This window comes from Saimiri boliviensis, chromosome 9, assembly GCF_048565385.1.
Source record: "Saimiri boliviensis isolate mSaiBol1 chromosome 9, mSaiBol1.pri, whole genome shotgun sequence".
NCBI classification, from domain to species: Eukaryota; Metazoa; Chordata; class Mammalia; order Primates; family Cebidae; genus Saimiri; species Saimiri boliviensis.
Window position 1 is genome coordinate 31,844,774 of NC_133457.1, and position 27,351 is coordinate 31,872,124.

A 27,351-nucleotide genomic window follows, 5' to 3' on the forward strand; every position below is an offset into this window, starting at 1 on the left:
GCTCTGCATTTGCAGTCTGATATGGTAGTCACTACTGACATGGTTACTGAGCCTTGAAATGTGGCTACTACAAACTGAAAAACTATAATTTAAATATTATTTAATTTTAATTAACTTAGATATATATATAGGTACATACGGCTCATGGCTACCACACTTGCCAGTGCAGTTTGAAAAGTTCATTCAAATAGCAAAAACTTTTTTTTTTTTTTTTTTTGAGACGGAGTTTCGCTCTTGTTACCCATGCTGGAGTGCAATGGCGCAATCTCGGCTCACCACAACCTCTGCCTCCTGGGTTCAGGCAATTCTCCTGCCTCAGCCTCCTGAGTAGCTGGGATTACAGGCACGCGCCACCATGCCCAGCTAATTTTTTGTATTTTTAGTAGAGACGGGGTTTCACCATGTTGACCAGGATGGTCTCGATCTCTTGACCTCGTGATCTACCCACCTCAGCCTCCCAAAGCGCTGGGATTACAGGCTTGAGCCACTGCGCCCGGCAAAACTTTTTAAAGTATGAACTTTTAACCATTCTCTTAATCATCGTTCTAGGATTTTTTACATTAAGACATTAATTAATGACTATAAATGCTTTCCAAGCTAAATGAAAAGATTAAAATATCTGTCATATGTAAATAGAGTGGCAGAAAATGGTGACAATAGTGTTACTTGATGGCCCATTCTCTTCAGGCCCAAATTCACAAGTTTCTTATTACAGAAAAAAAAACTATTCTGGTGAGGTCTAGACTTTGAGATCTTATTAGTTTTCATTTCTTGGCAACTCAATTACTAGTTTAATTTTTGGAAATAAAAACATGTATTAAAACTAACATAAATGAAAAAAGTATGATACACATTACCATGAGAGTCCAAATTCTGCTTAAAAAATACATACTAGGGGAAAAAATTGGAAGAAAATGACAAATTCTTAACAGCTGTGAGATCACAGGTGATCTTCATTTTCTTCTTCTTTTTTTTTTTTTTTTTTGAGACACAGTTTCGCTCTGTCACCCAGGCTGGAGTGCAGTGATGCAATCTCAGCTCACTACATTTGGCTGATTTTTGCATTTTTAGTAGAGACAGGGTTTCACTATGTTGGCCAGGCTGGTCTTGAACTTCTCACCTCAGGTGATCCACCTGCCTCAGCCTCCCACAGTGCAGAAATTACAGGTGTGAGCCACCTCGCCTGGCCGATTTTCATTTTCTTCTTTATGCTTTCTATATTTTCCAAAATGTATGTTTTTAAAATGTATTGGCCAGGCATGGTGGCTCACGCCTGTAATCCCAGCACTTTGGGAGGTTGAGGTGGGTGGATCACCAGGTCAGGAGGTTGAGGCCAGCCTGGCCAAGATGGTGAAACCCCATCTATACTAAAAATACAAAAATGAGCCGGGCACGGTGACACACGCCTGTAATACCAGTTACTCGGAGGCTGAGTCAGGAGAATCGCTTGAACCCGGAAGGTGGAGGCTGCAGTGAGCCAAGATTGTGCCATTGCACCCCAGCATGGGTGACAGAGTGAGACTCCATCTCAAAAAAAAAAAAAGTATTAATTTTTAATAATAAAAAGGGAGTAGTAATTAGGTAACATGGATACACACTAAAAAATCAGAATGCATGGAACAGGTCCCAGCAGTCACATTTTAAACCAAGCATTTTTGTACTAAGTGTGCTGGGGTAGTTGTGAGATCCAAGACAAGGTATCACACATCAACTCACTATCTGGTCACCGGTGAAAATGGCAATGTGTTCCACTCTAAAACACTTCTGGTATCATTATTCTTTTGATGTGCTCCTCAGAGAGTTTTAAAGTTTTTTATCTTTCATTATTTAATACATTCTTCTATAATCTTTCCAAATGAACTCATCTTTCAGCTGAAAGACATAATGGTTCTACCCCAAAATATTAAAGTAATTGAAGTGAAACTTTGGTTTACCTGCCTGTCAGATATCCAATCGCGGAGGCAGCATAACAAGCCTACAAAGAAAGAACAGTGGGACTTGAGCATATTGGGATCCTTACGGTAAATTTATGAGAGTAACTTACTATTAAATAAGAGACAAGAACATAAGATAAAGGCAGAATTGAAACACTTCCCAATTTAGTAATAAATGTTCTACACATAAATTTCAAATAATGATTAAGGTATCTAATTTTTAGTTTTTCAAGAAATTTGTTCATGTGTATGTTATTCAAAACATCCTCTTACAATTGCTTAAATATCTGCAGGATCAACAGGAATGTCCTCTTTTATTAGTGATATTGGAAATCTGTTTCTTTTATTCTTCATCAGTAACATGAGGGGTTTATGAAATTTATCCATCTTTTCAAAGAACAAATTTGTGCCTTTGTTGGTTTTCTCTATGGTTTGTTTTCCATTTCACTGATTTCTGTTCTTGTATTTATTATTTCAGTCATTTTGAATTTGATTTACTTTTCTTTTTCTAGCTTCTTAAAATACAAATTTAGAACATTGGCTTTTAATTTTCTTTACTAATAGATTTAAAATGATTCCCTTCAAGAACTGCTTTAGTTATAGGTTACAAGTCTGAGATTGCATCTTTTCATTATCATTCTACTCAAAATATTTTCTATTTTCCATTGTGATTTCTTCTTCAACCCATTGGTTAATTAGGATCTGCAGTGGTATCTCCTTTTATTGGTAATCTGTTTTTTCTTTTATTTCGATCAGTCTAGCTTGAAGTTTATTGATTTTGTTAATCTTTTCAAATATTTACAAAGTACCAAAAAGTATGTTGCTTAATTTCCAAATATTTGAGGGTTTGGTTTTTTTTTTTGTGATCTGTTATTGAGATCCACTTTACTTCTGCATGGTCAAGTTACACATACTTCACGTTTTCAATCCTTGGCATTTTATTGAGATTCCCTTTATGGCCTGCACATGAATAGCTTTTACCTTGTAATTCTACTTCAGCTCACAATCAGGAAGAGAGAGGGCACTAAATTAAATGCACACAGATAACCTGGAAAAATGCTGATTGCTCTCTCAAATTATTCTTCTTAGTCTGGGACATAATTTTTTCTCCACCATTATCAGTATTTCTTCTCATTTCTTTAGAAATAACAATAAATTGGGTATTTCCTAGCCTTCATTCAGCTTTAAATGTAGTATACTGTCTTAAAGAAATCCATATTAAAGACATAAATGTAAAAAAAAATGAATGTTTATGGATCATAATCTTAACTGGCTCCATTATCATATTCCCACTGAGGAGCTGCACCAAGGGTCCGCTTTTTTCCTGTGTTGCTGTTCTCTTTCGGCCCTGTCTCTCTTCCCTTTTGCATATAAGGCCAAATTCACATTAGGACAATAATAAGACAACTTCTAAGAAATGCAGGCACATAAATACCTGCTGCAATAAGAACACTTATTTAGACACCCAGAAGAACTGCCCACTTATGATAGCTGGGTAAGAAATGGTGCTAGGAGGCCGGGCGCGGTGGCTCAAGCCTGTAATCCCAGCACTTTGGGAGGCCGAGGCGGGTGGATCACGAGGTCAAGAGATCGAGACCATCCTGGTCAACATGGTGAAACCCCGTCTCTACTAAAAATACTAAAAATTAGCTGGGCATGGTGGCGGGTGCCTGTAATCCCAGCTACTCAGGAGGCTGAGGCAGGAGAATTGCCTGAACCCAGGAGGCGGAGGTTGCGGTGAGCCGAGATCGCGCCATTGCACTCCAGCCTGGGCAACAAGAGCGAAACTCCGTCTCAAAAAAAAAAAAAAGAAATGGTGCTAGGAAATGCACAATATACAACAACATGTAACAAAAAGTATATTCCTTTGGCAGTAAATGTCAAAAGTTGAGAGGTAACTAGTTTTACGACCATAAAAATCTGTTTCAGTACTAAACTACCTCCATTCACATGCAGAACGGTGCACACAGTACTTAGAGAGCAGATTCTGGAGCCAATCTCTTTTGATTTAAATCCCAGCTTCCCTACTTTCTACTGTGTAATTTTGGGAAGTTGCTCTGCATCTGTTTCCTCATCTATAAAATGAAAATAACTCAAAGCATTGTTGTGAGGATGAAATCAGTTCATATGTGTAAAACACTCAGAATAGTCCTCATACACAGTGCGCTCTCAAGAACAATTAACTTGCTGCCAATCTGCCTACTTGCTGGCCAATTGGTCAATATGTCTTGATTACGCAAAAGATCTAATCAAACACAATCGAGTCCAACCAACCACATCTTTCTCTTTAGCACAAACATGCTCCTGAATGCCTTAGGCTGTTTTTATGTTCCCTCTGAATCATTCTGTCAATACCCTTAGTTCAGGCCCCATTTTTACCTTTGACTACCACAGACTCAGGCTGGGCCAGGTGTGGTGATTCATGCCTGTAATTCCAGCACTTTGGGAGGCCAAGGCAGGTGGATCACCTGAAGTCAGGAGATCATCATCATCCTGGCCAACATGGTGAACCCCTGTCTCTAATAAAAATACAAAAAATTAGCCAGGCATTGTGGCAGGCACCTGCAATCCCAGCTACTCAGGAGGCTGAAGCAGGACAAACACTTGAACCAGGAGGCAGAGGTTGCAGTGAGCCAAGATTGCGCCATTGCACTCCAGCCTGAGCAACAAGAGCAAAGCTCTGTTTTGAAATTAAAAAAAAAAAAAAAAAGTCAGGCTGCCTGAGCCTGAGGAACATATGCACTGGGATGGTCCACCAGAATCTCAAACGCATGTGTTCAAAACTGAACATTACCTTCCTCCTCCAAATTGCTTCTTCCTTCTATATTCCCAGTCTCGGTTCCAGACGAGATCCACACAATCATGCAGGCCCAAAATCTAGGAATTATCCAGAGGAGCCGGCCTTCTCTTTCCCACCTAATGCCTGCTCATCCTTCAGGACAGCTCAGACATCATCTCCTGTGGGAAGCTGAGTGGGGTACTCCTTCTCTAGGCTTCGTAGCACCCTGGGTATCTTTCTATTACAACACTTACCACATGATAATACGATTGTTTGTGTCTGTCTCCGCAGCTAGGTGGTAAGCCCCTTAAAGCCAGGAACAGACTATCATTCACCTCTGTATCCAGCACCCAACATAGCACATCGGACCTCAAACCCCTTGCCCCAGTTTACAGGGGCTGAAATATAACTTAGAGACAGAGGTCGTGCTATGTTGCCCAGGCAGCCTCTAACTCCTGGACTTGAGTAATCCTCCTGCCTCAGCCTCCTAAGTAGCTGGGATCATCTTTCTGAAGTACAAGCCTAATTACATCTCCCACCTGTTTAGAAAAACCTTTAGTCTCCCCCTATTGCCTATTGTAAAAAAAAAAAAGTTCAAACTCTTTTTAGATTCTCCACAACCTCCCTTCTGCCTACCTACCAGTCTCATGGCTCACCATGCCGTTACCTACATTGATGGAACCACATGAACTAACATTATCTCTACAGGCAATCTTCTCCAATCTCAAAGAGAATCAGTCACCCCTTCTGTGCTACTACATCTGTTGTGAGAGTTATAACTGATGAGTTTTTTCTTTACATCTCTCTCTCCTACAGGTTACATAGCACAGTCTTCAGTATACACTACTTAGTCAATAAATGTTTCCTGTATGAAGAAATCAGTGGTAGATATGTCATCTCAAGAAAAACAGTTAAATATAGGTTCCATTTAGAGGCCAACAGCTTCATTTCCTCACACAGATATAAGAATAGAATGCTATTCTAACAAAGAAAAGTAAAATGGAGAAGCAACAGAAATTCAAGACCTGCTAGTTTTAAGATAAAAAATACAAATCTCAAACTCTGTAGAAAAAGAATATCATTCAATGAATAAATAATGTATAATAGTAAGCATCTACACCATGTGAAAGCACCAACCAAGTCAGGCACTGCGATGTAACAAATGAACTGGCAGGGCATGGTGGCTCATGCTTGTAATCCCAGCACTTTGGGAGGCTGAGGTGGGCAGATCACGAGGTCAGGAGTTCAAGACCAGCCTGGTCAGTATGCTGAAACCCCAGCCGGGTGTGGTGGCATGTGCCTGTAGTCCCAGCTACTCAGGAGGCTGAGGCAGTAGAATCGCTTGAACCCAGGAGGCAGAGGTTACAGTGAGCCAAGATGGCACCACAGCACTCCAGCCTGTTCAACAGAGTGAGACTCTGTCTCAAAAAAAAAAAAAAACACACACACACACACACACACAACTTCTGCCCTCCAGGCACTCACATCTGATGGCAAAGGGCACCAATTAAGGAGGCAAAGGCCACTGTCTGGGCAAGAGGAGGCAAGAATCTAAATTAGAAGGCAACAGTGGGAGTGTAAAGCAGGAATACTTAGCCTCAGCTGGACTGACAGTACGTGATATCACACAAGTGGATTCTTGATCTTTTAAGCCAGCACTACCAAGAAGGGCGAAGCTGGATTGGCAGACAATGCACTTTAAGTGGACTGACAAAAGGTCATACTTTCGTTATCCTGCTTTCAAATAAGCCTCTAAGAAAGGTGGCAGCATGATGCGGTGGAAAGAGCCAGGCTAGGATCTCAGACACCTGAGTTTTCATCATTTGTAAAATCTTCCAACTGCCCCAAACCAATCATACAGCAGACTTTACCTTCACTCATTCATCCCACAGGTAATCTCTGAACACCTTTCCTATGCAGGCACCATACTAAGCACTGGGGGTACAGATCTGTCGTGAAAAAATAATATCCCTGCTCTCACGGAGTTCGTAGCCTAATACAGAAGTCAGACTTTACCCAGAAACTGTTCCTTCCAATCGCGACATACAGTATAGTAGTAAGAGCATGGACTCAGACCCAGAATACGTGGGTTCAAACCCTGCCTCTGCTACTACCAGCTGTGCCACCACAGGCAAGTTGTATGTCTTTTCTCATCTGTCAACTAGGTTTAACAACAGTTAATATTCAACAGTGACTGACATGTGTAAAGCAGCAGAAGAGTGGTAAACACTATCTGAGTGTTTGCAATGCATATCTACCGCTATTACTGATCATTCCCAGTAACGGATTCAACCACCTGCGCCCATACTCACCGCCTGCTCATTCCTCATCCCGATGTACTTGATGCCTAGCTGCTGGGCGGCAATGGCGATTTCGGTTACTGGGATGCCTACGATGCCAAACATGTACTCCACATCCTGAGGGACGAAGAACAGGGGAATAAACTCCCAGGGCCCCACCACATCGCCACATCCTTCCCTCTCTTTCAGGCGCTAAAAGGAAAACCGCAGACTCTATCGCCCAGTTCTACCCGTCTCCAAGGCAACATCGCGGTCCCCGCCGGCTTCCGTAAGAGCCTTTCATTCCAGGAGAGCCCGCCGTACTTGCGTTTTCAGGGCCTGGGCGATGACTTTAGCACCAGACATCTGCTCCTCGCTGCGCTCTGCGAAGTTACTGTCCGGCATCTTCCACCGAAAAGCTCAAGGCACTCTCGCAGGCCACAACCAAGCGGAGTCACCCAGCAAAGCAAATGCGAAGACGGCGGCACGCCACCTGTGGGTCCGCACCTCTGACGGACAGGAGGGCAACCAACTGCTTTAAACAACGGGAAGGAAGAGGCGGGCTAAATTCGTCCACTCCCCGGGAGAAGTGGGAATGTAAACACGCAGGTTCTCCAATCAGAACCGTACTCTCTTCCCAGCACCTCCATTCGCGCGGCCAGAGTGCCAGAGGGAGGCGGGAGTAGCAGGAGACTGCGGCCTATGCCGAGCAGGTAAGAAGGCGAACTCTGAGGCCTCTCGCCAGGGTCTCGGAGTCGGCCATCCGGAGTGTTTTCTAGACCGCTAAGTGAGAATAGCGCATGCGCGTATTCGGGGCGGAAGGCACGCTGAGAGCAGGTACGGAGGGGGCGTGGTGCGAGCGCGCGGTCCAGGCCCCGCCCCGGGCCGCCCAGGAGGCTGCGGGCGGGCTGCGCAAAGGCTGCCGGGAGCCTGGAAAGCGTGGCGTGCGTCTCTTGTTTCGGCTCTTGTGTTTGTCCCTTGCTGCTGTGCTACCGCGTTGCGTTTTTCTAGGCTTTTACTTATACGCTTTATGGTTTACGCTCTCATAACCTTGTGGTTTTGTAGTCCTTAAATCATTATAACGCACGTTACTTAAATCCAGAAGCAAATGTGTACCCCAGCAAGAGATCAAATGACACCCAGTGTCAATAGATCCAGACCGTGCTTCAGACCGCGCTTCAGACCTTGAGTCGTTTCCTATCCGATATTCAGCCATTGGGTCACACACGATGAAAACAGCACCCTGAACGTACCTAGTTTTGAGCCCTGTTTTTTCAATCCCTTGCTACTGACCCATATTACTCTCCGCTGTTATCTTTTCCAAAGTCAGGCACTATGGCATAATTCTTAGGTTCGATCCTACTTAGAATCAGCCCTGCACCTGATAGCCTTTTAAAACATTTCTGTGTGAAAATTGTTTGCAGTGTGCCATTTCTGAAACTACTGCCTTGGACTCACTAGACCATCTGCTCAGTGACGACAGACATAAAATTTCCAATTATAATAAACAGTGGAATTTGAATTTTTTGAGGATTTGGGGTCATTTTGTTGTAACCGAGCAAGCGCGAAATTACCACTGAGACAAAGACTAGGCCAAATTACAGGCTCTTTATTGCCTGCCGCGGGGGAGGACTCACATCTCTTTAACCCGCGGCCCAAAAGGAGGGTGTCAAGACCTTCTAAGCCCTTAAAACACCTCCTGGGCGGGGGTGAGGGCGAGGGACTTCGGACATTCTGAGGGCCAGTGGGCTATGGACATTTTGTAAACCACCTCCTTGGGGGAGGGGGGGAGCTGAGGGGGAGGGGCTTTGGACATTCTGAGGGCCGGGGTACTTTGGACATTCCAATTGTTACTTATGTGGTTCGCAGAAGTCAAGATAAGCGTTAGTTTACACATCGTCTGGGTAGGGTGGAAGTTACAGACCTTAGTTACTTATTACAAGTCGCAGGGGCCAAGGTGGCCTTGGTTTGGCCTGCTTGCCTGTCACATTACGGTTACAGAGAGCAATTTCAACGGAAAGCCGAGGTATGGTCGAGGTATGCAGTTTGTGGGGCAATTACCGTGTCACATTCCCGCCTTGTTTTATTTACAGGAATGAAATCATTTATTCCTCCAGCAGGTTAGTATTGTTTGTTTAAGGGCCTATATTGAAACCTTAATTTTACAGAGTTTACCTTACATTTAATGAACCTGAGAGTTGATTTAGGCGGCAGGGGCAGAACATGAGTCCCAGTAGGAGTAGGGCCAGAGGTCCCACCAGGCTCGTAAGGAGGGAAGTGAGCCAAGGGGACCAGGAAAACATTTTTTTGATACCAACTTTTTGAAGCCTTTTGAAGTTGTTTTCTGGTTTTTAGATTTTGTTTGACCAGGGACAGGCACTCTCAGATGAGGCCTGACCTATTAGCATAGAAGCAACATGGTTTATTAAGAGCAGCACATAGTCCCCCTTGTTTTGAGAACAAAAAATTTAGTCCTTGCCTGTTTTGGAGGACCATTTTAGCCAAAGACCTAACCTGATCAGTAAGTTGGGAAATGGAGTTTTTTAAGTGGCTTAATCAGTATTTATGTGCTGAGAGAGAGTTTTAAAATTTTGGTCCCCAGATATAAGAGCTGATATTCCAACTGCGGTGGAGGCAGCAATACCTAATTTAACCAGTAAAGGGATGACGACAGGGATTTACAGCACGGATTAGTGTGGTGAGGGTGGTGACCATGAAGAGCGCACAGCGCACAAGTCTTGGTTTTGGTAAATCGAGGGATAAGTGTTTGACGCTCTGTTGTCTTTCTGGTGGGGCAGTCTGGACGTGGGTGTGATGAATTTAGGCGTATGTCCACCTTGAGTACAGTGAGTGTGGTCAGGATAACCCTGTAGGGTCCCTTTCAACTTTGCAGGGAGTGTGGGGGAGGGATGAGGCCAGAGGTGGTGAATTTTTCACAAGGACAGAGTTTCCAGGCTGGAAGGGGTGTGTCGGCTGGCCTTCGAGGTTTAATGGGGTGGGATGGGTGTCTTTAATGAGCTGGTGTGCCTGGATTGAACAGACTGGAGTGCCTGTAAGGACTTAAGGAGTGTATAGTTACGGGCTTTAGCATGCACGGTATTCGAGGGTCTGGGGAGTAAGGGAGGGGGCCTGCCAAACATGATTTAAAAAGGGGAGAAGGCCGGGCGCGGTGGCTCAAGCCTGTAATCCCAGCACTTTGGGAGGCCGAGGTGGGTGGATCACGAGGTCGAGAGATCGAGACCATCCTGGTCAACATGGTGAAACCCCGTCTCTACTAAAAATACTAAAAATTAGCTGGGCATGGTGGTGCGTGCCTGTAATCCCAGCTACTCAGGAGGCTGAGGCAGGAGAATTGCCTGAACCCAGGAGGCGGAGGTTGCGGTGAGCCGAGATCGCGCCATTGCACTCCAGCCTGGGTAACAAGAGCAAAACTCCGTCTCAAAAAAAAAAAAAAGGGGGAGAAGCCTTTCTGATAGGGTGTACATTGGTCTCGGAGGAGGACGAAAGGAAGCAGGCTGACCCAGTTTTCACTATTCTTTAGGATAAACTTTGTTAGGGTTTCTTTTAGGGTCCGGTTTATTCGTTTGACCTGTCCTGAACTTTGGGGACGATAGGCACAGTGTAATTTCTAGGATATACCCAGGCTCTTGGCCAGGCCCTGAGAAATTCGTGCAGTAAAGGCGGGCCTATTGTCTGACCCTAGCATTAGGGGGAGGCCGAACTGAGACACAAGGTTTTGTAATAGTTTTTTTGTGACCACTAAAGCAATCTGAGACTTACTGGGGAAGGCTTTGACCTATTTAGAGAATGTATTTATAAACACCAGGAGGTATTTATAGTCATTTACTAGAGGTTTTATTTCAGTGAAATCTACTTTTTAGTTCTTTTTAGGGCTAGTTCCTTTGAGTTTTGCTTTTACGTACCTGGCTAGACCTGTTTTTTTCCCGATTTACTTGGGCACATACCTTACACTGAGTAGTGACTTTCTTGATAAGTTTATGTAAATAGGGAATGTAATACTTGGCTTTTAGCAGTTCAGTTAGTTTGGTTTGTTTTAAGTGAGTGGCCTGATGTGCGTTTTTAACTAGGGCCCATCCAAGAGCCTCGAGGACCACGATTTTTTGGTCTGGCAGTATCCACCATCCTGTGGAGCCCCGTGTGGTGCCCTGCTCCTTTGCAAAGTTCTTCTCACCTGAGGAGTACGTGGGAGTAGGGGGCAGAACTGGGGCGGGCAGGGTTACAAGGAGGGTCAGCAGCCCTGTCTTCCCTTGCCTCTGGTGAATCCCCCTTTCGGTGTCCCTTGCAGTGGACTAGTGCCACAGTCTTAGGCTTCCATATATCCTCCAGCAGGGCTAGAATTTCCTGTTTATTTTTAATAGTTTTTTCTTCTGACATAAGTAGTTCTTTTTCTTTATATATTGCTCTATGTACATGAGCTGTAGCGAAGGCATAACGGCTGTCGGTATAAATACTGACAGTCTTTCCTTCTGCCCAGTTTAAGGCTTTTATCAGGGCTATAAGTTTAGCCTTTTGGGCTGAATTCCCATGAGGAAGGGCCTGGGCCCAGATGACCTGCTCTGTGGTGACTACAGCTGCTCCCGCATACCAGACTCCATTGACCATAAAACTGCTGCCACCCGTATATGGTACTTCTTCTGGGTTCCATAAGGGGATGTCGGTGAGGTCCGGTTGAGTGGTTTGGATGACATCTATTATTTGTTGACAGTCATGTATGGGTTCTTCTGGCTCACTAGCCAGCAGTGTGGCTGGATTTACAACTGTAGTCTTCAGGAACTTGATGCAGGGCTGGTCCAAGAGAAGAGCCTGATACTGTACTATGCGGGCATTAGACATTCACCTTCCTGGAGCCCCGCTGAGTAGTGATTCTACTGCATGGGGTGCTACTAGGTTCAATTCCTGCTGCAGACTCAGTTTGTTCGCTTCTTTTTTTTTTTTTTTTTTTTGAGACGGAGTTTCGCTCTTGTTACCCAGGCTGGAGTGCAATGGCGCAATCTCGGCTCACCGCAATCTCCGCCTCCTGGGTTCAGGCAATTCTCCTGCCTCAGCCTCCTGAGTAGCTGGGATTACAGGCACGTGCCACCATGCCCAGCTAATTTTTTGTATTTTTAGTAGAGACGGGGTTTCACCATGTTGACCAGGATGGTCTCGATCTCTCGACCTCATGATCCACCCGCCTCGGCCTCCCAAAGTGCTGGGATTACAAGCTTGAGCCACCGCGCCCGGCTGTTCGCTTCTTTTGCTAACAGGGCTGTTGCTGCCACGGACCGAAGGCAGGCTGGCCACCCAGAGGCTACAGGATCAAGTTTTTTTGACAGGTAGGCGACTGGCCTGGACCATGGTCCTAATGTCTGGGTGAGCACCCTCTTCGTGATTCCTTGTTTTTTATGTACAAACAACCAGAAGTGTTTAGAGATAACTGGCAAGGCCAGGACTGGGGCCGAGGTCAGAGCAGCTTTAAGTTTATTAAAAGCCTGTTGTTCTACTGCTGTCCAAATTAGGGGTTGATTCCCTCCTGTGCAGGCATACAGAGGCTTGGCTATTTCAGCAAAACCTAAAATCCATAGACTTCAGTACCCTACCGTCCCAAGGAACTCCTGAACTTAGCATTTTGTGGTCGGGGTGGGTATCTGTAGTACTGTTTGGGCTAGGCTGGGCGCCAGTGCCCGGTTGCCCTTTTCTATGATGTAGCCCAGGTAAGTAACCTTTTGTCTTTTATTTACTTTCCAAGACCTGTACTGGCCGGTAATCCTTTGTGCTAGGTTTTAGAACAGGGAGCAGAGGGGCGTTCCAGGGTGACTTACAGGTGGTGAGAATTCCTCCTTCCAGGAGTCTTGTTATGTGCGGAGCGATTCCCTGCCTGGCTTCCTGACTCATTGAGTATTGCAGTACCTGGACCGGAGCTGCTGTCACCAACAGTTGGACCACAACTGGGGTACGGTGTTCTGCTAGACCTGGGGGATTGGTCTTAGCCCACACTCTGGGTATACTCTCCTGGAATTGGCAGAGGAGGTATGACGTTGATTCCTGATTTGTTTCTGGTGATAAAGCTTCCTGCAAGAGATACTCATCTGACAGAGCACAAGTGGTGAGGATTTGCTGAGGTGCTTTGAATACGGAGGGCAAAAGGGGGCATAGAGAGGCAGGCTTGATTTTTGCAGGAGATGGTTGCTCGGAGTTTGTGACGTAGGTCCCACTCTAATAGCAGGTAAGGGCATTCTGGAAGAACTAAGAAGGAATGGGTAACGGTACCCTTTCTTAACAACTTGATTTGTGGTCCATGAACTAGTCATGGTCTTTCCTGGATGACTGTTTTCCTACTGGATAGTGGTCCCAGAGGCTGGGTAAGGACGGAGTGAGCCGCCCCGCTGTGTACTAAAAAACTGATAGGTTTGCCCCCAATCTTTAAAGTAACCCTGGGCTCCTGGGGGCTTAACAAATAAGAGCCCTGGCCCGGTTAATCCTGACTTTTTAAAACATTAAAAAAAAAAAGGGCTGGGAGCGGTGGCTCAAGCCTGTAATCCCAGCACTTTGGGAGGCCGAGGTGGGTGGATCACGAGGTCGAGAGATCGAGACCATCCTGGTCAACATGGTGAAACCCCGTCTCTACTAAAAATACAAAAAAATCAGCTGGGCATAGTGGCACGTGCCTGTAATCCCAACTACTCAGGAGGCTGAGGCAGGAGAATTGCCTGAACCCAGGAGGCGGAGGTTGCGGTGAGCCGAGATCGCGCCATTGCACTCCAGCCTGGGTAACAAGAGCGAAACTCTGTCTCAAAAAAAAAAAAAAGCCTTTGATGGTTTTTCTGTTTTGTTTTGTTTTGTTTTTTGAGAGGTTACTTGTTTTTTCCTCCTGGGGCACTTATTTTTTAATGTCCTTCTTGTTTACAGCACGTACATTGATTTCTTCCTAACGGGGGCCGGGGACCCCAGGAACCCTTTTGCAAGGGCCCCTGCCCTCGTGGAATGACTTGTGTTTTCTGAAGGCTACTATTACTGCCTTAGTCACTTTTCTGTTTTGTGTGGCTCCAGGAGTATCCCTGTTATTAAAAACCTTCTGGGCAATTTCCAGCAATGTGGTCAAATTCATTCCCTGGAATCCATGTAGTTTTTGTAACTTTTTCCTGATATCTAGGGCTCATTGGGAGACAACTGCCAAGTTAATATCCTGTTGATTTTCCGGGGCCTCAGGGTCTATAGGAGTATAGGTACGGTACACCTCTTGTAGGTGTTCTAGGAAAGCAGCCAGCAACTCCTGCAGACCCTGAGTCACTGTTCCTACCTTGGAGAGGTTGATGGGCCTCCTAGCCACCTCCTGAACCCCTGCTAAAAGATACTGGTGAAAAGTGTTCAGAGCCTGGTGACCCCCCGAGGTGTTGGGGTCCCATTGGGGTTGGGTAGAGGGAGAAACCTCTCAATTCGATCCCAGTTCTCTTCTAGTGTTCCTCCCCCTGGACCTATGATGGCTTTCAGGGCGTTCTGTCTAATTCTGCCTCTTTCCTCTGTGGTGAACAGAATCAGGAATAATTGTTGGCAGTTGTCCCAGGTGGGGTGATGAGTCTGGAGTACAGATTCTAAGAGCCCTGTCAAAGCCTGGGGCTTCTCAGAGAACAGGGGATGTTAAGCCTTCTGACAGAACTTACTCCATCTTAAAACCCCACTGCTGCCTCAAGTTCCCCAGCCTCCTAGCATGACCCCCTCCCGGGGAACTTTCAGTCTCAGCAGGTTCTTAACCCTCCCCGTCCAGGCATCTCAGCAGTTCCCCAGCATGACCTCCTCACGGGAATTATTAAACCCAACAGTTCCCCAGCCCCTCCCCTCCTGCACAGCCCCTCACACCAGATGCGTCTGCCGGCTTGCAGGCCATAAAATTTTTTTTCCACGCCATGGGTGCTGTGCACCAATTTTTGGGTGCAGCCCGGCAGCTTTTTCCTGCTTTTTTTTTTTTTTTTTGAGGTGGAGTTTTGCTCTTGTTACCCAGGCTGGAGTGCAATGGCGCGATCTCGGCTCACCGCAACCTCCGCCTCGTGGGTTCAGGCAATTCTCCTGCCTCAGCCTCCTGAGTAGCTGGGATTACAGGCATGCGCCACCATGCCCAGCTAATTTTTTGTATTTTTAGTAGAGACAGGGTTTCACCATGTTGACCAGGATGGTCTCCATCTCTTGACCTCGTGATCCACCTGCCTCGGCCTCCCAAAGTGCTGGGATTACAGGCTTGAGCCACCGCACCCGGCCTTCTCCTGCTCTTAATAAAGCTTGTTCCTGCACCTGGTGATTCGGCCCTTTCTTTAATTTTTTATCACCTTTTAGTTATATAAGTCAATTGATGAGAAAGGGATGTGAACAAAGAATGGGCAACCCCAATTGTTTTCTCCTGTTGGGGTGCCTCTCGGAGACGAAGGACCGCCGCTGGGTGTGGAGCACCACTGAGGGTATGCAGGAGGGACAAGGGTTGGTTACTGGTGCTGTCCGGGAAGCGGGGTGCTGAGGCCCTGGTTCAGAGGGCCTTGAGTAGGGTGGAGGTAATTCCTGATTCTTCACTGGGGAGGGAAGTATGGCTGGCGCAGAAGGGGCTTTCTTACGGCCTGCCAGCATAACTTGTAACTCAGCTTGTTTATGCAGTGTTCAAGCCATGAAAGGGGGCTGTTGAACTAAGCCTAGCCACTGGTCAATGTATGGAAACTGATCTGGGTGCCCAGGGGAACCTGTTATCACATTCTATACAGCCTCGGTTACCTTGGGATCATATGTCCTGGTGTCTGGCCACCCCACCCCAAATGATGGCCACTCCAATTTAAACAGGGTACGGAGTTTTTTGGGGGGTTAGTTTTACTCCATATTGGCCTGAAAATCCAGCATTGACATTGGCCGTCATGCACTGGAGTGGGGTGTAGGGCCGGGAACCAGACAATGCCATCTGGGTTTTTTTTGTTTTTTTTTGTTTGTTTGTTTTAACCTACCAGTTGTTACTTGGATCTGTTTGCTTTTACGGTACTCTCAGTTCTGGAAAGCATTGTACTTGTGCCTTGCCCTTTCCAGCACCGGTTTTAAGTATGCCTCTGTAGCAAGGTTTTGTAAGGAGGGGGCAACAAGCTTGACAGGCCTATCCCTGGCACGAGGCAAGGAGATGGGTGGAAGCAGCCAGGGGTGCAGGTCGATGTCACCCTTGTGGGACCACAGCGGTGAATGGTGAGCTTTTAGGAGATAAAAACTGCTTTGGTAGGATCTTCCCTTAGATGTACCCTGGAGTCAAAGGGCTTAGGGAAGGTTGGAAAATGACAAAACAAATGAACAAATGGGCCAGCAAATTAACTGGTTGTGAATTTTGAATTCGCCATGGCTCATAGTAATCATAAAACCTTTTCCAGTCAGTATCAATTGGTTGGTGGTAGTGAGCCTCCCAACACCAGCAGTGATGCCAAAAGTCGGAGGAGATCAGGTGAGGATAGGAGCAGGACCCATAACAATACTTAACCACTTTCTGACAGAATATACAGTGGTCTCTGTTTTTTTTTTTTTTTCCTTTTTTTTCTTTTTTTCACCCTAGGCAGACAAAGAGTCCTTGCTTGTCTTCCCTAGAATCTGACTTCTAAGATTCCAGAAAAAGCTACAACTGAGTCACCAGGGGCTGAATCGCCTCCCAGACATTTAAAAGAAAAAAGGAGGGGCCTAATGGTGAAAGGGGAAGAGGAAGAGGAAAGAGAATAAAGTTATTTCTGGAGACATAAAGTCAGTGAAAGTCCCCTGCAACCAATGGTTATTTAACCAATTGAGAACATTGTCTGGTCTTAGTGAGGCAAGCCTAAACCACTGCAGATCAGTTAATAGGCACCTAAGAAAACTACAGAAGCTACAATAAAGACAGGACCACATGAGAGTTAGACAGACACGGAGTGGGTGTCCCCTGTGGGAGACCAATCTGATGTCTGCCCGGCCATGTTCCCAAAGGGATATTTCAGAGCTTCTTGGCTAAGGTGTACCTGTATAAACCCCCAGGCCTGGTCACTGCAGAGGTGAATCATCGTAATGCCTTATGATGTCTCCGAGGCCCATGCCTCCCTGCATCTGGGGACTGTGATAGTCCATTTTTATACTGCTGTGAAGAAACTCAAAACTGGGTAATTTATAAAGAAAAAGAGGTTTAATAAACTCATAGTTCCACGTGGCTGGAGAAACTTCACAATCATAGTGGAAGATGAAGGAGGAGCAAAGGCAAGTCTTACATGGTGGCAGGCAAGAAAATGTGTGCAGGGGAACTCCCATTTATAAAGACATGAGAACTGGTGAAACTTACTATCACAAAACAGCACGGGAAAATCTCTACCCATGATTCAGTTACTTCCCACCAGGTGCCTTTCACAACATGTGGCGATTATAGGAGCTGTAATTCAAGATGAGATTTGAGTGGGGACACAGCCAAACCATGTCAGGGACCCATCTAAAAGGATGATTTCTATCAAGTCTCAGAGTATATCCAAAAAGAAAATACAGATTTTGCATTCTACTCTAGAATGTATCCATATTTTAATTTTAAAATGACATGTATTGAGGTATAATAAACAAATGCCCAGATCTTAAAGATTAATTAGATGTGTTTTGACAGTTATGTATACCTATGAAACTACCACCCAAAATAATAATGACATTTTAAACTGCTTACCTGTCAAGTAAAATTGACATTCCAGAAAGCTGTGAAATGGGCTGGGCACAATGGCTTATGCCTGTAATCTCAGCACTTTGGGAGGCCGAGGAAGGCAGATCATTTGAAGTCAGGTGTTTGAGACCATCCTGGTCAACATGGTGAAACCCCATCTCTACTAAAATACAAAAATTAGCAGGGTGTTGTGGGACACACCTGTAATCCCAACTATTCAGGAGGCTGAGGTGGCAGTATCACTTGATTCAGGGAGTGGACATTGCATCACTGCACTCCAGCCTGGGTAACAGACTGAGACCTTGTCTCAAAAAAACAAAAAAAAAAAGGTATGAAATCATCTTTGCACTTTCAGTAGTCCTTGACACAATGCCTCCTGTCCTTGTTGGAAAAAGTACATAACCCACTCCCTGCCATCATGTATTATTTATATCAGTAGTATTTGTGACAGATTATTGCATCAGAGTCCCTGGGAAAGCATTTTCCAAATAGTCACTTAAGCCCTACACCAGATCTCCTGAATCAGCATCTTATGACAGGTTAGGCACCTGTCATATATTTTATACAGAGAACCCTAGCTCTGTATTCATGCTGGAAGCATGAGTTACTAATTAAACATATGATTGCCTGTCACTGAAATAATACTGTTGATTAATTTGCGTTGACAGGTTCAAAGGTGATTTGGCATTGACAGAACAAGCTGTATCAATGGTAGATAGTTCACCAGGCCTACTTCTGTGTCAAAAGAAACACTGACAGAACCACTCAGTATAAAGTGCAGTGAAAATTGAACTCTGAATTGGAACAAATACCTGGAATTCAGTTAACCGGTTTTGCAAAAAGACAAATATTCAACTGGCTGGATTCTGCCATTTAACAAAGAGAAAAATCATTGGGATTGTTTAAACTTGCTTTCAGCTTTACACATTTTAGTTCAGGATGCAGTGTTCAATTGTGAACTTGGGCTTGATGATTCAGCAGAAAGAAGTGATTTGAGTTCTGGTTCCCAGGATTAACAGGGCCAAGGAGCAACTTTTTTGCAATCAAATTGTAATTGCAGCCAGCTTGTCCAAACCTCAGCCCAGGATGGCTTTGAATGCAGCCCAATAGGATTAACAGGGCCAAGGAACAACTTTTTTTTTTTTTTTTTTTTTTTTGAGACAGTTTCTTTCGCTCTTGTTACCCAGGCTGGAGTGCAATGGTGCGATCTCGGCTCACCACAACCTCCGCCTCCTGGGTTCAGGAAATTCTCCTGCCTCAGCCTCCTGAGTAGCTGGGATTATAAGGAACAACTTTTTTGTAATCCAATTGTAATTACAGCCAGCTCGTCCTCAGCTCCGGAGGACTTTGAATGCAGCCCAATACAAATTCATGAACTTTCTTAAAACATTATGGATTGCTCTCTTCCTTTCTCCGCCATCGTGGTGTGTGCTTTACTTCGTTTCTAGCCATGTCTTCTCACAAGACTTTCAGGATTAAGCGATTCCTGGCCAAGAAACAAAAGCAAAATCGTCCCATTCCCCAGTGGATTTGGATGAAAACTGGTAATAAAATCAGGTACAACTCCAAAAGGAGACAGTGGAGAAGAACCAAGCTTGGTCTGTAAGAAATCACACATGCGCCGGGCGCGGTGGCTCAAGCCTGTAATCCCAGCACTTTGGGAGGCCGAGGCGGGTGGATCACGAGGTCAAGAGATCGAGACCATCCTGGTCAACATGGTGAAACCCCATTTCTACTAAAAATCCAAAAAATGGGGCGCGGTGGCTCAAGCCTGTAATCCTAGCACTTTGGGAGGCCGAGGTGGGTGGATCACGAGGTCAAAAGATCGAGACCATCCTGATCACCATGGTGAAACCCCGTCTCTACTAAAAATACAAAAAATTAGCTGGGCATGGTGGCACATGCCTGTAATCCCAGCTACTCAGGAGGCTGAGGCAGGAGAATTGCCTGAACCCAGGAGGCGGAGGTTGCGGTGAGCTGAGATCGCGCCATTGCACTCCAGCCTGGGTAACAAGAGCGAAACTCCGCCTCAAAAAAAAAAAAAAAAAAGAAAAGAAAAAGAAATCACACATGCGATGGCACACATATTTATGCTGTCTGAAGGTCACAATCGTGTTACTAAACCAAGCTATCTGGAGACGTTTGAACAGATTCCTTTCTGTATCTGTTATGAAGGCATTAGTTAGTACAACCCACAGTGCTTCCATTATTCATGTTTAAAAAAAAAAAGGTTTTGGTTGCTTGGGTTCAGTAATAAATATGTGAGACCTTTCACTTCAAAAAAAAAAACCAAAACAAAAACATTATGGATTTATGTACCGACCGTCTTTTTTTTTAAGCTCATCAGCTATCATTAGTGTTAGTGTATTTTATGTGTGGCTCAAGACAATTCTTTTTCCAATGTGGCCCAGGGAAGCCAAAAGATTGGATACCCCTAACAAAATCCTAAAATTCTTTTGTAGTTTGTCAGAGGCCCTCTGTGCATACTGTACTCTGTAAGCACCATCCACATTCTTTGTTACCAATATTGGCAATAGGCATAAAATTTTATTTGTTGGATATTTTATTGAAATTTTGTTTTCGCTTATTTACTTATTGGTGGGAGGAAGTCAAAGAAGGAATAAATCTAACCTTTTTAAAAGAAAAGGCTAAAGTATTCATAACATGCTCTCTAAAGAACAGAGCTAGTCATCAAAGAATCTGCATACCAATTACTCTATTTGTGGGTTCTGAATTTGAGATTATGAAAAAGAGCAAATTGGAGTCTTTCTTCTAACTGGGTCAAGGAGATATCCAGGCAACCAGGTAATTTAGTAAGAGTTGCAAATATAGTGCCTGCAGAAAATTTATTCTCTAAAGACTGCAGCTTCTACACGCAGTAACTCTTAAAGCCCCCAAATTGGGATAGTGCATTTTAATTTCAATACACTAACAAGGACACTAAAAATCCTTGTGATTATTTTAAAGCATAACACTAGCTGAACTTGTGATAAAATGTTCTCACAAACATGTTATCAAAATGAGAAATGTTTGCTTATCAAATGAAGAAATGAATTAAGTTCATTTGTGATGAATTATAGAAGCTAAAAATGAAATTACCTGACATGAAGATAAAACTGAAACTGAATGTCTTAAAAACAAACAAAAAGACAGAAACAAACAAAAAAAAGAAATCTATATTGAATACTATTTTTTATAGCAATACAAATTACAGCAGGAAATGTGCCGTAAGAGATATGTCAACATAGGAAGCAAAATAATGTCATGAAAAGGTTCTTTGAATAAAGTGGGTTAAATTGATTTTCCTTGCTTCTCATTAATTAATATTTGTGGACTTCAAAACCAAAGCTCAGCAATAGGCTTGAAACACACCCAGTGAAAAGCAACTTTATTTTTGAGCTGAGGATTGATGTTGATAACTCACTAATAAAAAAGCTTGATATACACAGCAAAAAAAAAACAAAAAACAAAGCTTGATAATAAAAACTCCCAGTGCCTGATGCCACTTGACAGACACTGGGAGCTTTCCCTTTGTACCCTGTGACCTAGAGAAAGTTTGGATTCCTGCCTTTGGCCTGGGCTGGCAAGCCCTGTGCTTTTACTCTGCATTTTAATGCCAGGGAGACCTGGGGCTAGAGCAGGGAGTGTTGTGGGAAGAAAACAGAAGGAATATTGTTCCCTTGTTTTAGCTTCGTGTTCATCATTATGGGTTTTTTGTTTTTGTTTTTGTTTTAAAGAAAATTTGAGATAGTTTAACAGCAGTAGTCATTACATCACTGACAAGGATGTTTACTTGTGTAAAATGTACCAGGAAATAGTGACAACTGTATGTTGTGCTATAAAGATGTAAGAGATTTATCTCAAATGGCTTAGAAATCATCATATAGGCTGGGCGCAGTGGCTCACAACTGTAATCCCAGCACTTTGGGAGGCCACGGTGGGTGGACCACAAGGTCTGGAAACCGAAACCATCCTGGCCAACGTGGTGAAACCTCGTCTCTACTAAAAACACAAAAATTAGTTGGGCGTGGTGGTGCATGCCTGTAGTCCCAGCTGCTTGGGAGGCTGAGGCAGGAGAATCGCTTGAACCTGGGAGTCAGAGGTTGCAGTGAGCCGAGATCGTGCCATTGAACTCCAGCCTGGGCAATAGAGCGAGTCTCTGCTTCAAAAAAAAAAAATCACAATACAGTATTTTTCAGTTTGATGGAACTCCACACTCAGAGTGGCCCACAAGGTAGAGGGGCAGCTGTCACCCTGAAATATGGTACTAGTATTGAACTATTTTCTGTTTTCATTTGTTCCTTCTGCCATTAGCATTCATTACAGCCCTTTGCTTTTCAATTTGTACCTTATTGCTTTGTTTTGATTTTAATCTATTCTCTGTGTCAGCAAAACAAAGACTTATCTGTAGGGAAGAATCTCTGAGTGATTCCCAGGGTTTGGGGTTGAACTGGGTGTAACCCCAGGTGAGGGACATCTTCATGATGAACTTAAGCCCTTAAAGTTCTTTTTGCATCATAATCTTTGAGTTCTTCTTTGGAGCTTAGCTTTGATTTATTGTTTTCACTTTAAAAAAATACATTGAACATTTATGACATCTTTCAAACACATGAGTAGAGTCAGAGATTAATATACACCCATGTACACAGCCCCTAGCTTAAGAAATACATCACAAATACAGTGAAGCCCCCTGTGTGTCCTTTCCCCATTACGCCTCCTTTCCTGTCCTGCAGAGGTAACCACTATCTTGAATTTGGTGTTTATAATTCCCACAATATCCATTCTTTAGGTGATGGATATTTGGGTCATTTTTAGTTTTTTGGTGTAAAAAACAGTGTGCTCTGAAATTCTTGCGTGCTTCCTTCTTGTACACATGGGTGAGAGTTTCTACATATATGTGATGATGTGATGTGATGATGAGGTGGAGGTCATCATTTGCTAAAGTTGCCAAATTGGTCTCCAAAGTATTGTACCAATTTATACTCCCAACATCTGTGTATGAGGGCTACCCTTTCTCCATAGTCTCAGTTGTGGAGCTTTAAAAATTTTTAGATGTGAAATGGCTTCTCAGTTCCATTTCGCTGACTACTAATGAGGTTAAGTTATATTTGCATATGTATATGTATATATTGGCCATGCAGGTTTCTTTTTCCATGAATTACCTGTTTACATCTGTTGCCCATTTCCTTATTGGGGTATCTTTTGCTTTTTGATTTGTAGATGTCCTTTATGTATTCTGAATGCTAATTATTTATCTTTTAACTTTGTTAATAGTTATTTTTGAGGCATAAAGGGTTTTTTGTAGTTATATTTGACAATTCTTTTTCCTTACATGGTTTTTGTGTGTGTGTGTGTGTGTGTGTGTGGTAACTTGCTAAAGAAAACTTTTTCTAACCTGAGGTTATGAAGATTTTTTTCTATATCAAAAAGTGTAGGCCGGGCGCGGTGGCTCAAGCCTGTAATCCCAGCACTTTGGGAGGCCGAGGCGGGTGGATCACAAGGTCAAGAGATCGAGACCATCCTGGTCAACATGGTGAAACCCCATCTCTACTAAAAATACAAAAAAAATTAGCTGGGCATGGTGGCACGTGCCTGTAATCCCAGCTACTCAGGAGGCTGAGGCAGGAGAATTGCCTGAACCCAGGAGGCGGAGGTTGCGGTGAGCCGAGATGGCGCCATTGCACTCCAGCCTGGGTAACAAGAGCGAAACTCCGTCTCAAAAAAAAAAAAAAAAAAAAAAAAAAAAAAAAGTGTAAAGTTTTATTTTTTATATTTAAGTCTCTACCTGGAATTGATTTTTGTATGTTGAGAGATAGGAATCCATGTAACATGTGTCAATTAGATTTGCTATGTAATTAACCACCCGAAAACTTAGTGGCTTAACACAACCACCATTTATTTAACCTATATTCCTAATGAGGCTGGACTCAACGGACTCACTTATGTGTCTGTGGTCAGTTGCCAGTGAGCTGGGTCACTCAGGCCCTAGAGGTTAGCTGGTTGTCCACAGGGGTAGCATACGTATTGCCAGTGAGCCACATAGCTCTCACCACTCAGCAGGTGATGGCAGCAGGTTGCGAAAGGGAATAATCCTCATTGCGCAAGCCTCTGTGTGCAGTGTTTGCTAACATCTCATCAGCCAAAGCAAGTTATATGGCTGGGCATTCAAGTTACGTGATAAGGGAACATAGATACAGAGAGGGGAGCAATTGCTGGCCTTTTTTATAATCAATTTACCATAACATCCTGTTGTCCAAGCACCATTCATGATATATGAGAATGAACTCATTCTCATCCTAGTGATACAAGCTGCATATTTATGGTATATTTCTGTACTTTCTGTTCTTCTCCTATCCTAACACCAATCCCACACTATTTTAATTTCTATATTTTAAAAATAAGACTTGATGTTGGTAGGACAAGTAGTCCCTGGACTTCATTCTTTTGAAGCCATCTTGTTTTATTATATAGTTTTAAGGAATTGGGAGGGATGGAAGAGGAAGCTTTAGATTAAAATAGACTTAAAATACAGTATTTTTAATGGCAAGACTAAACTACAGTGTTTAGGGATACACATTGGATTATAAAGATGTTTTAAAAAACAAAGAAGTGATGACTATAAAAGTCAGGGTTATGGTTACTTGATCCCTCATGGATAATATTGTCAGATTTAGAAAAAAACACGACACCAAAATTCCCAGTTGAATTTGAACTTTAGATGAACAATGTGTAATTTTTTTTACTGTAAGTATGTTCCAACACACTTACTTGTCTGAAAGTTAAACTTAACTGGGCCACCTGTATTTTACCTGGAAAAATCCTGATTTTATTCAACATGATAATGCAGTTTACATTTTCCAGCCTTCCTTGTAGCTAGGAGTGGTCACATGTCCCACTGTGGGCCAAAGCAGTTTAAATGGAAGTCACTGGGCAGACTTTCCATTAGGAAAGCTGATGAAGCTGGCAAGTACCCTCTGACTCTTCCTCTGTACACTATAATTGTAGAAGTCATTTTGCAACCACAAGATGACTCTGAAAATGGAAAGCTACATGTCAAGAAGTAAGGCTCAGAAAGAGAAGGATCCTGGCACTTGCCTTTGTCAAGTTTTGTTATCAGATTTTTATTCATAAGAAAAAATGCTTTCTTTTGCTATATTCTCGCACACATTGAGTAGCATTAGGATTACTTTTTACTTTATAGTTAGGAAGAATTCTTCTAGAAACTATTTGGGCCTGTTTTGAGAGTGGAGAATGGGAGGGAGTGGTTGTTTGATAACTGTCTATTCTGTGATTGTTGACTTGGTTTCATTTTTTCTTTTATCTGAAGTTTTGTTAAAAATATATTTTTCAATCCCAGCTACTCTGGAGGCTGAGGCACGAGAATTGCTTGAACCCAGGAGGCAAACGTTGCAATAAGCTGAGATCGCATCACTTCACTCCAGCCTGGGTGATGGAGTGAGACTCTGTCTCAAAAAAAAAAGGAAAGAAAGAAAAAGAATAGATGCATATATTTATATATTTATTTATATATATTTTTATATATTAATATATACTTATATATAAATATATATTTATATATATAAATATATATTTATGTGTATAATATATATACTTTTTTCCTACGAAATTACTCATACAAATTTTCAAGCTTATCAATATAGGATTGACTGAGGTGATTATTCTTTATTCTTAAAATTTCTTCTCCATTTCTAGATTTCTCGTTATTATTACTTATTTTGTATATTTGTTTCTCTTTTTTTTTCTTAATTAGGTTAGCTGATCATTTGCCTTTATCTTTTTTTTTCCTCCAAAGAACAACTCCTTGAACATATTATTCTATCATTTTTCTGCCTCTAATTTAATTTCCACTCTTACGTTTATTTCCTTCCTTGAGCATGCCACCACTCTTTCCCTCACTCTTACCACCTTTTATTAGTTTTACAATTTCTACATTGCCAGACATAATAACATTTGCACTGTGGTCTGTAAACATAATCCTCATGTTTATTTTATATTCAAGGCTCTTGCCAGTTTTTCCATTCATGTCTTAATTGGCAGAAGTTTACCGTCTATTCATTTTTTTCAAGGCAGGCTGATGAGGCCAATGAGAATAATATTTCCTGAGTTCTTATGTTTTCAAACCTATTATCTGTTTGTTTCTTTCTTTCTTTTTTTTTTTTTTTTTGAGACGGACTTTCGCGTTGTTACCCAGACTGGAGTGCAATGGCATGATCTCGGCTCACTGCAACCTCCGCCTCCCGGGTTCAAGCAATTCTCCTGCCTCAGTCTCCCGAGTAGCTGGGACTACAGGCATGCACCACCACACCCGGCTAATTTTTGTATTTTTAGTAGAGACGGGGTTTCACCATGTTGACCAGAATGGTCTCGATCTCTTGACCTCGTGATCCACCCGCCTCGGCCTCCCAAAGTGCTGGGATTATAGGCGTGAGCCACCGCGCCCAGCTGTTTCTTTTTTTTACTTCAATCATAGGTTGGAATAATATGTAATTTCTGGCTTATATTTTCTTTTCTGGAAGGATTCTATAGGCCTTTACTGGCATTGGTGTTACTATAGTAAAGTCTGAGGACAACCTGACTTTTTTGCCCTTAATAAATGCCCTTGATCATTTTATTTGGCTTCCCAAATGATTCTTACTTTATCTTTGAAGATCAAGAATTTTACTAGGTTATCTACTGGTGTTGACATTCTGTTTTTTTCTTTCTTTAATTTTGCTATATCTTTTCAATCTGTAAATTAAAATATGCTTTTATTTCTGATGAGTTTTCTTCAGTTACATCTTTAAATATTTTTTCTACTGCATTTTTATAAGTTTTGTATTGTTATATAAACAACATTTTGTATTGTATAACATTTTATATTGTTGTATAAAAATCTACCCTATTCGGGCATGGTGGCTAACCTCTGTAATCCCAGCACTTTGGGAGGCTGAGGCGGGCAGATCACCTGAGGTCGGGAGTTCAACATCTGCCTGACCAACATAGAGAAACCCGGTCTCTACTAAAAATACAAAATTAGCTGGGTGTGGTGGCTCATGCCTGTAATCCCAGCTACTCAGAAGGCTGAGGCAGGAGAATTGCTTGAACTTGGGAGGCAGAGATTGCAGTGAGCTGAGATCTTGCCATTGCAATCCAACCTGGGCAACAAGAGCGAAACTCTGTCTCAAAACAACAACAGCAAAAAAAATTTACCTTACCACTTATTTAGCAGCTTAAAACAAGACCCATTTATTATCTCAAAGTTTCTATGTGTCAGGAATCTGAGCATAGTTTCACTGCATCCTCTGCTTAACATCTCACAAGGCTACAGTGAACAGTGAAGTTGTCAGCTGGCCTCATGGTCTCATCTGAGGCTGAGTTCTCTTCCAAGTTTAACTGGTTGTTGAAAGAATGAATTTCCTTGCAGTTGTAGAATTCATGGTGGCTTGCTTGTTCAAGGTCAGCAGGAGAGAGTGTGTCTGAAATCTTGGAGCACTCCAGTTCTTTTTTTAAAGGCCTGATTAAGTCAGACCCACCAGGATAATCTCTTTGATTAACTAGATTAACTGGCTTGGGATTTTAATTACATATGTGAAAACCCTTCACCTTTGTCATATTCTATTGGCTAGAAACAAAGCACAATTTCCACCTGCACTAAAGAAAAGCGGATTATACAAGGAGTCACCTTAG

The 27,351-nt window shown here is 43.1% G+C and overlaps 3 protein-coding genes across 16 annotated transcripts in view; 2 read left to right on the forward strand and 1 right to left on the reverse strand.

The window, feature by feature from the left end:
• The window catches only part of HACL1 (2-hydroxyacyl-CoA lyase 1), a 90,237-nt gene extending 82,723 nt beyond the window's left edge, over nucleotides 1–7,514 (reverse strand). For 5 of the 8 annotated variants that reach the window (XM_074405678.1, XM_074405679.1, XM_074405676.1 and 2 more), the window contains exons 1-3: nucleotides 7,317–7,514; nucleotides 7,026–7,130; nucleotides 1,935–1,975 (exon numbers count right to left, since the gene is read on the reverse strand). In XM_074405678.1, the coding sequence (XP_074261779.1) occupies nucleotides 1,935–1,975; nucleotides 7,026–7,130; nucleotides 7,317–7,397 (227 nt within the window). In that variant the 5' untranslated portion in view covers nucleotides 7,398–7,514. The remainder of the gene's footprint in view (nucleotides 1–1,934; nucleotides 1,976–7,025; nucleotides 7,131–7,316) is intronic. The other 3 variants (XM_074405680.1, XM_003924939.4, XM_003924938.4) reach the window with 1 other exon arrangement.
• Nucleotides 7,515–7,604: 90 nt separating this feature from the next.
• BTD (biotinidase) overlaps nucleotides 7,605–27,351 on the forward strand; it is a 49,436-nt gene continuing 29,689 nt past the window's right edge. The window contains exons 1-2 of one of the 7 annotated variants that reach the window (XM_039480236.2): nucleotides 7,605–7,705; nucleotides 12,260–12,328. In XM_039480236.2, coding sequence (XP_039336170.2) covers nucleotides 7,695–7,705; nucleotides 12,260–12,328 — 80 coding nt within the window. In that variant the 5' untranslated portion in view covers nucleotides 7,605–7,694. Of the gene's footprint in view, nucleotides 7,830–8,838; nucleotides 9,030–12,259; nucleotides 12,329–27,351 lie in introns of those variants that run through there. The other 6 variants (XM_039480239.2, XM_003924942.4, XM_010335663.3 and 3 more) reach the window with 6 other exon arrangements.
• Nucleotides 12,952–19,911, forward strand: LOC120368329 (large ribosomal subunit protein eL39-like). The gene has a single exon (XM_074405685.1). The coding sequence runs from the start codon at nucleotides 19,115–19,117 to the stop codon at nucleotides 19,268–19,270; it is 156 nt and encodes a 51-aa protein (XP_074261786.1). The 5' UTR covers nucleotides 12,952–19,114; the 3' UTR covers nucleotides 19,271–19,911.

What these genes read in the sequence shown, in the direction of transcription:
- LOC120368329 (XM_074405685.1), top strand. Translation starts at nt 19,115, where the DNA reads ATGTCTTCTCACAAGACTTTCAGGATTAAGCGATTCCTGGCCAAGAAA.